The sequence below is a fragment of the Sander vitreus genome, chromosome 16 (genome assembly GCF_031162955.1).
Source record: "Sander vitreus isolate 19-12246 chromosome 16, sanVit1, whole genome shotgun sequence".
Taxonomy (NCBI): domain Eukaryota; kingdom Metazoa; phylum Chordata; class Actinopteri; order Perciformes; family Percidae; genus Sander; species Sander vitreus.
Window position 1 is genome coordinate 28,648,672 of NC_135870.1, and position 9,528 is coordinate 28,658,199.

The following is a 9,528-nucleotide window of genomic DNA, read 5'->3' on the forward strand; positions in this document are numbered from 1 at the left end:
ACACATGTCACGTTAGCTTACCTGATGTGTTTAGTCCAGCAAAGTTTGTTTCAGCCGAGAAGCGAAAGAATGAGCAAGACCTGTTACTCATGTGAGTAACTTTACATCCTGGTATGAAACACAGAAACATTGTAGCTTCAGCTAAACGTCACCCATGAAGTGTGTAGTCTTTCTAATTACATATTTATATTGGTGGAGTTCGACACGGGGGCAGGTGATGATCTTATAGTTATACAAACAAACTTTTTTGATTGACTAAAATTATCTTTTAATATTGATGACCATCATATGTGTGACCATGGCTCAATTCAAACAGGGTCAAAATATAATTTGTCTCTGTTCACCACCGTTCATATTGTTTCCGAAATAAGGTCCCATGGTGGTCCACCGGAAGGGGAGGGACTTCCTGCCTCTCTATGTTACAATGTATCTCCCTCCATGTTGCAGCAGTGCGTGTGTGTGAGTGAGGGCGAGGTTGCGCGGAGAGTGTGAGAGAAGAGATGCAAACACTTTGGCACGGTTTGATGTTAATGAAACATCAAACTATATATATATTGATATAAACGGTATTGTCAATGTATCAATATCAATATCTCGTTTGATCCGTATACGTTATATATGTAAATATAACAATATAAGTTAAAACTGATATACCGCCCAGCCCTAGAACCATGGCAGCAGCTGCAACCACGATCCAGGTGCCACCACAATCCAAGGAAATCTGCAAGGTGACAAAGCACAAGGACTCCAAGGGAAGAAGCTAAGTTAGTAACATGCATTATAGGAACATTATGCACACAGATGGAGAGAGAGAGGAGGAGAGAGGAGCTAGCAAAAGGAGAGGAGCTTTGGAGGTGTTTGGGGGCCAAATACAATAACTTCAGTTATGTCTGAGTTTAACACACAGGAAATTGAAGATCATCCAGGTTTTTATGTCCATAAGGCATGCTTGAAGAGTAACTAACTGATTGGTTTCATCTGGTTGACCAATTCATATAGTTGGGTATCATCTGCATAACAGTGGCCACTCTGGCCCCAGGGATATACATGACTATGGCCGCTAGTGCCGCTAACTTCACTTTTCTTAGAATGGAGCTGCCGACTACCAAAGTTGGCTCCTCAGCGGGTGTGCCGCTAAGTGAGCAGAAATTATTGAATTGTGAAGGGGTTGGTGGTTAACAATGGGCTTCGGCCTAGAGCTTTGCTTCCTTGGGACTGTCACCCACTCTCTCGGCTGCTCATTTGGATGAACATCAGATATGGCACTGGATTACATCCATAGACAGTGTCACTACTAGTGCATTTAGAGATTTATAGTCAGGATAGTCTCGCAGTGCCAGACCTATCTCCACAGCACTGCAGAGGTCTGGCTTCTCCACACATACATTGCAGGATAGGAGAAAAAACGCTCTGGGTTGTTTGCATTTCTTCAAACCAATCACAATCATCTTGGGCTCCAGACGCAGCGAGTTTTGTAAAATGGTCTCGGGAAGGAACTTGTTTTGGTGGAATATTTGCACCCCAATAAAAGAAACGCCACATACAATATTAAATGAAGTTAACTGTTCACATAATACAGTAACGTGAGCTATTTAAATTAGCTGGAAACATGGTTAAATGTCATTTGCTCTTACCAGTGTATCGCCCTGTGTAACGTTACTTCGTCCACAGCAATCTTGCCACAATCGGTCCCAAAACGTCGACGAGTTTTGGGATAGTAAATACCATAACGTTAAACATCTTCTTTGTACGTCTTTGCAATTATTCCCCAAAAGAACCAAGCAGAACTGCCTTGTTGCACGATCCAAATTTTCTTCAAAACTTGCCATTTTCAGCGTGTATCTTGCCAGCTTGAAGTTTGTTGTTTCCCCAAAACGAACAGAGTTTTGCAAGCCAAGGGACACCCGGCCGGATCTTCCGACGATTATCCAGTAAATGAACTGTCGTCAATCCAGACTATAATCAGGAAGACCGCCTCTGATTGGCTGACACACTCACTCCGCTGCATTCTGGGAGTCAAAATGGTGAAGCAAAACAAATTGATATGTTTTCATGCCGAAAAGATAAACATAGCTTTTTATTTATCATTTTGAATTTATTGTACAAAGTTTTGAAAACTCTTTGGAATGGAGAAGCTATCAGTTTTAAGGCAAAAAGAAGAGAGTATGATTCTCCCATGAAGTGATGTAGGTAATATATAATATAATGAATGATTTCATCATTGTGGATTTATTGTACAAATGCTCCAAAAATACACATTGTACCAATTGCAGTTCAATTTGAATTACATATCTTCTGAAAGGCCTTCAATTGCAAGAGCAATCTTGTTGAAATGCGGCAGATCTTAGTTCCCGGATGCAAAAAAAATGTAAGTCTCGACACTGCATCAATCTGGAGATATTGAATACGTCATAAAAAGTATAATTTGATGTCTTATCAACATCGTTGGGCCCCGTAGGGTTAATGCATAAAGATCCTTGAGCGTGAAAGTTCATTCCTGACCTTGTGAATAGTAGTACTCAAGGTGCACCTAATGGCTTTTTCCTGAATATCAAACACATCTGACAGTTTTCATCCCCTTCAGTTAATGTAATTCTCCCATCTCATCTTCATCTGATCGAACAGTGGAACTAACAGTATTATACAGTTGGGCTTTTTTTGTCCAATCAGAGCTGAATATATGTCTTCAATCTCATCTCTGTAAATAACACACACACATTACACAACAGTGTAACAGTGCGTTTCACTATCTTTGTGGGGACCTGTCATTGACACAATGCATTCCCTAGCCCCTTACCCTAACCTTAACCATCACAACTAAATGCCTAACCTTAACCCTTACCCTAACCTTAACCATCACAACTAAATGCCTAACCTTAACCCTTACCCTCACCCTAACCATAACCTAATTCTAACCCTAATCCTAAAACCAAGTCTTAACCCTCATACAGCCCTTTAAAGTTGTGGGGTCCAGCATTTTGGCCCCACAAAGCTGTCCAGACCCCACAAGTATACTGGACTCCTGGTTTTTGGACCCCACGAATATAGTTAAACAAGAACACACACACACACACACACACACACACATCAGTAGCATCAATAGTGTCAGCACCACCTCCCAGTTTACACCTCAGTAATCTTCATTCTCCTCTTCTTCTTACAGAAGTGTCTGTTTCTTTTCCTGCCGGCACTCGCCTCCTCGTTCTTCTTCTCTTCGTCTCTACTTCTCTACGTCCTGCCTTCATCCTCCAGTCGCCGACGTCAGGGGAACGTTTCAATCCCCTCTGATATTCAGGTTAATCTGATTATGAAGATTTCCTCTGAGACGCCTTTTTGTCAATGACAGCCAAGATGGAGACTCCTTTCTACCACGATGACTCCCGCTTGGCTGAAGTCGTCCCCGGCTTCAGCCAGATCGCAGAATACGAGCGTTACCCGGGAAGCAAGATGCTGATGAATAAGAAGGTCATGTCAATGGTGGGCAGTCATCACTTCCCAGGCGGTGGTGCAGCAGGAGCCAGGGGCGGAAACCACCACAACCTGGGGCTCGCCGGCAACAGCTCCTTGATGACATCAGCGGCGCCATCGTCGGACATGAATCTGCTGAAGCTGGCGTCCCCTGACCTGGAGCACCTGATCATCCAGTCCAACCAGGGACTGGTCACCACCTGTCCCGTGTCGAACTCCAACAATCCCTTCATGTACCGCAACCAGGCCACCAACGAGCAAGAAGGATTTGCTGATGGCTTTGTCAAAGCGCTCGCCGACCTTCACAAGCAGAACCAGCTGGTGGGAGGCGGCTCCATGTCCCCGTCCTCGTCCTCCGCCGCCTCCCTGCAGACATCCTACCAGAGGAACCTGATGTCCAGCGGAGACATGCCAGTCTACACCAATCTCAGCAGCTACAACCCAGGCCAGGTGACGTACCCTGTGGGGCAGATGGCGTACGGTAGCGCCTCAGGCCATGGTGGTGGTGGAGCCCCTCACCACCACGCCCGAGGCATGGACGCCCCTCAGACTGTCCCTGAGGTGCCTCAACCGCCAGGCGACCCCACATCCCCGCCCTCCCTCTCCCCGATAGACCTGGAGACACAGGAACGGATCAAAGCAGAACGCAAGAAGCTCCGCAACCGTATCGCCGCGTCCAAGTGCCGCAAGCGGAAGCTGGAGCGGATCTCGCGGCTGGAGGAGAAGGTGAAGGTTCTTAAGAACCAGAACTCGGACCTGGCCTCCACCGCCGCCATGCTGAGGGAGCAGGTTGCGCAGCTAAAACAGAAGGTCATGAGTCACGTCACCAACGGCTGCCAAATCGCTGTTGGCGCGGCCACTGCAAAGTCTGGAGGAGGAGGGGGAGGCACCGGCAGCGAGGACTCCAGCTGCTGAGGAGGCGGGACACCAGGAGAATGTGCGTGGGAAAATAAGCCGATAGGTCGAGAGGCCGAGGGTTTACTTTGACCATTTTGTCGTTTTGCTCGAACTCTCGGTCAGAGCGAGGCAGAGAGCGAGACGTCAACGACGCCTCAACAGGACAGATGGACGTTTAACGGGATTTATGTAGCCCCGTAAACCGCTGTCAATCACCCAGCCAGAGGGGGGTGGGGCTTAGAGGAGAGAGCGGAGACAGAAGCACATTAGCTAAGTTCTGACGTTGAATTTTTTAAGAGGAGATGGGGGCTAATTTCATTTGAAGAGACTGTGTATGTGAACAGGCTCATTTAATTGACAGGTGAACTACATTTACTGACGGATTTCCAATTTTTATTTTCAGATGTCATCTCAGTAAATAAACTGTACTGGAAACAATGGAAACAATTTCCCTCCACTGATTTTATTCTAAGTTACAGTAAAAACATTGTTTGAATAACTAACCTGTTAAAATAATTTTTTACAGTGTGAAGTTGGTCTTTTATTATTTAAAACAGAGTTGAGGAGATTGCTTATAAAAGGTAATCAAAATACTCAAATCGAAATTATTGTGGAAATAATCAGATTACTTTTAGTTACAGAGTGAGAACTGAAATGGCCATTTTCTTGTCATAATTTACAATAATCAGAGAAATTTTCCAAATCCAGGAAAACTTTGCTCAAAATGGCCGTTTTGTAATCTGATTACTGTAATCTCTTTGCTTAGTTTTTTTTCTTTTTCTCACTACAATCCCACTGTGTGTTCACGCAGCTGAAGGACCATCACTTTACAAAAAAAACTTGGACAACCCTGTTTTTACAATAACCCGTTATGGTTGTGATAGATTTATGCAATCTGATTAATGCAATCTCTTTACAATAGTCTGTAACTAAAGATCAGCTGTGGTTGGTGATAATCCAGTGACTGTTAAAAATGTTGAACTGTGTTTCTGTGTTTTCTTCGTCTGTTGTTGCTGGATGTTAAAAAAAACTTTAAAGTTATGTCTTCATGAGGAAATAGTTTAAAGTTTCTTCGCTGTTTTTCTCACTTTCTTTGGATCTTTTAGAAATCAAGACTGAAGGAAAATGTTCAATTCTTGATCTGCCAGCGAAGACGTCTGTACATGGTTTCAATCTCAATTTAAAAATCTGATTTTCTTTTTTACTTTTCAACTAATGGAACTAAATCCTGATGTGGGGAGACAATTTCACTTTCAACTCAACAGCAGGTTTAACAAAAAATGTTTATTTGACTGATTGTTGACACTTATATTTTCTACTGCAACATACATATTACTGAGCATAAAATAAGATGAAAAATTCCAGATGAGCCATTACACATCTCCTTTATTCTCATTTAATAACAATATTGTGCATATAGGATATGACTATTTGCAGCTTTTTTTTCATTGAAGCCCATTTCTGCCAGGGATAGAGAACATTTTTTAGGATGCTCTTAAATAAGTATTTGACATGCAATTTTGTCAAATGTCATTTTGACTCTCAAACAGCTAATTTTGACTTTGTATCATAATTTAACCCCCCGGTAGTAATGGGCTTCCACAGGTTACAATAAAATAAATCTGCTGCTGGTTCTGGGGTACAGAACATTTTTTTAGGAAGTTGATGTTGTTTAAAGGCATACTATGTAACTTTTCCCTCTTTGGTCCCCCTACAGGTTGTCTCATTGGAACTAGTTCCAGGTTGTCTCATTGGAACTAGTTCCAGGTTGTCTCATTGGAACTAGTTCCAGGTTATCTCATTGGAACTAGTTCCAGGTTGTCTCAACCTGTAGGGGGACCGAAGAGGGAAAAATTACATAGTATGCCTTTAAGATAAAATTGTCTCAGTGGAACATCAAATGTGTTCCACTTGCTCTTTTTTTACAGTGTAAAGTAACAAAACCAAATAAAACAGCCAACCTGGAAATCCTAAACAAAATGTATATGAGGTATAATCCACTCCTAGCTGTGCTGTTATGAAGCTTAATGCACTCACGCTTGTCTACATACAGTATATTAAAATAGTGCTCACTGTGTAAATGAGGTCTACTGTTGCTATGGTACTTGCTAGGGCTGCACAATTAATCGAATATTAATAGAGATCCCGATTTTGGCTTCTCACAATTAAATGAACATGATTGGCTGCGATATTGACGTTTAAAATGCATTGCTGCCTATAGCAAATCAAGCGCTTCCTAAACAGCATGACTCAGGAAGGACTCAGCCAGCGGCGTGCTAGAAGCGGCATTACACTCTAGCCTGGCTCCGCCCTCCTACGTAATTCCGCTCAATTTTCATTTTCCTTTCCAGTACGTCGTCTGGGTTTGTGGTATATTCTTGGGTTTTCTCCGGCCAATCTTTACCGGTCCAATCAGCGAACAGAGGGAGTGGCTGAGAACGATGATGTTGAGGTCGTGCGCTAGTTTGAGTTGTAGTTCCGTAATGGCGGCGGAGAAAGATGCGAACGAAGCCATTCGGTCCGTTGTGGCAACGCTGCCGAATATCCAGACGTTAAAGCCCAAGCAAGAACAATATTTGCCGAGTTTTGTTGGTGTCCATGATGTTGTGGCCCTCCTCCCGATACTGTGTGTGTGTGTGTGTGTGTGTGTGTGTGTGTGTGTGTGTGTGTGGAGAGAAACGTGACAGTAGATGACAGTAAAGACTCATACTAACCTGAGATGCGCTGCGACACGTGTTAAATAATCGTGATCTCAATATTGATCAAAAATAATGGTGATTTTCATTTTGGCCATACGTAACTGTGCAGCCATACCTTTAAAACAGTTGTTAAACTGTTGACATGAGCTATGTTTGAAATGTCCACATATAAGATGTTAACAGACACCTGCCAGCCAATCAGAGAGCAGTATGTTCAATTGCCATGTTATAATGACAACCTGATCTCACAGAATTCCGTGAAATGAACCATTAATTAACTCAAAATCTTTGGCAGTTTCACGGAATTGCAAAAAAATTCCGTGATGGGCCCACGGAAGAATTCCGTGAAATGAACAAGGCGAACACGGCCCCTTAAGTTAAGGAAAAAGGCCGTGGGTGGGCTTATGTTTCCATGACACGTGGGACAACAACGGGACGGTTGGGTTCAGAAAAACAATAACGGGATGCGGGACAACAACGGGACGGTTGGGTTTAGTAAAAGAAGATTGGTTGGGTAAAGGAAACGTGACGCGCGGGACACGATCCCCGGTCTCCTGGGTGAAAGTCCTGTGTTTGATCCAACCACCAACCAACCAACCTCCCTACGCGGATTTTCGGGCTTCATACTACTCGCTATCGTATCTTAATGCTACGTCATCTTCTCATTGACTTTACGTTGGCATTGTTTTCCATGGTGGCCACACAGAATTTTCACACATTCCGTGCCACCACCACGTAATGTGGTGTTAACAGTTCGTGATCATTTCACGGAATTCTGTGAGACCAGGCTGTATAATGAAAACACTCGACAGTGTGGTACTTTTGAGAATGCCTTATTGTTTGATAACTGCACATTTTGTTTGGGATTTTCTTACTAATCTCAAGTTATGTGTGTGAACACACCTTATATTTTATATGGTGAAACAATTACAGACTGGAATATCTTAGTACAATAGATATTTTCACACAATTTCAACCACGAAGCTAGTGACACGTCTCTTTTTTTGGATTCTGTTTTGTCCTGACTTTCCCGTGGAGTCAGCAGGTCTGTATCATGTTACAGTGTGTAAATTGCAGCTGTCACATAGAAAAACATATAACTGCAAATGAAGAAAATGAATCCGTTTTTTTGTGAGTGACAAATAATGCAAAGCGCTACTTCAAAAACATTACATCAGAGCTTTAACTGAACATTAACACTCAAGTATGAGAAAAACTCTTTCAGTTGCAGTTACATGTTTTTTTGTTTGACAAATGAGAGACTTTCAAAAATACTGTTGGTAGGCGTTAAATATTTATTTATTTTTAACTTGAAAGAGGCTTTTGATGCCTCTAATGATTCTATTTTTGTACAAATGTATAAAACGTTGTTATGAATATTCTGAAATTATGTGTGTGTACGAGCTGTTTGATTTGATCAAACATTTTGTCTCTATTTATTATGAATATCTTTTGTTATACAGACGTGTTTATTTCCTTCACACTGTTCTTCTGCTTTGAGGTGTTTGTGTCAATATATCTTAATAAGTATATTCACCTGCTGCTGGTTTGCTGTTTGTAAATTCAGAGTTGCAGTGAGGAGTTTTCCACGAGAAAATGGCCACATGTAATAAGTGCACCTTCCTTAAAGGGTAACTACCGTTTTTTTTTTTTTTAACCTGGACCCTATTTTCTTATGTTTTATGTCAAAGTGACTGATGGGAACAACAATCTTTGACATTGGTCCAGTATTAAGCGAGATAGCTTCAGTTGGCAGCGGCGAAACAAGCTACAATGTAAGTTAATAGGGCAATTGTCCAGCTTGTATTTGTATTTTTGCCACTGACAGGCTCAGATTAATATTCTCAGTGTCTGACAACATTATGAAAGGATCCCTTCAGAGATAGACCTTTAAAACCTCTTTGAGACCTTTCTGTTTAACCAGAAACAGCTCTGAGGTCGCTAGCGCTAAACCCACCAGACTCCATTTAAAAAAACAATACTTTTAGCGTGTATAGAGCCAACATATTTTCACGTGTAAATCTGTAAACTATGTGTTTATTTCAAGAGTTGTGGTGGTTGGAAAATCGGAAAGACGACCCAAAATGGCGTTTCCTAGTTTTATTTTGTTTCTGTCGACTATGAATGAAGTGTATTTTATGATGCGAAAATTACTGTACAGTCTGGTGGGTTTAGGGAACGCAATTTCGTGGATGTTTTTATGTTTAAAAAAAAGAATCTTACTCTTTAACAGAAAGGTCGACCTCCTTAGAAATCCTTTCCATAATGTTGTCAGACACTTAGAATAATAATCTGAGCCTGTCAGCGGCAAAACGAGCACTTTTATGAAGGTAAATACAAGTTTTACAAGACAAGACAAGACAACTGCCCTGTTAACTTACATTGTAGCTTGTTTGGCCGCTGCAGCAATCTCGCTTAATACTGGACCAATGTCAAAGATTGTTGTTCCCATCAGTCACTTAGA

The 9,528-nt window shown here is 42.1% G+C and overlaps 1 protein-coding gene across 1 annotated transcript; it reads left to right on the plus strand.

Annotated features, from left to right (window-relative positions):
• The first annotated feature begins 3,335 nt into the window (after positions 1-3,335).
• Positions 3,336-4,684, plus strand: june (JunE proto-oncogene, AP-1 transcription factor subunit). Its single transcript, XM_078272268.1, has one exon. It carries the CDS (start codon positions 3,340-3,342, stop codon positions 4,381-4,383), a length of 1,044 nt encoding a protein of 347 aa, XP_078128394.1. The 5' UTR covers positions 3,336-3,339; the 3' UTR covers positions 4,384-4,684.
• The last annotated feature ends 4,844 nt before the right edge of the window (positions 4,685-9,528 follow it).

What these genes read in the sequence shown, in the direction of transcription:
- june (XM_078272268.1), top strand. Translation starts at nt 3,340, where the DNA reads ATGACAGCCAAGATGGAGACTCCTTTCTACCACGATGACTCCCGCTTG.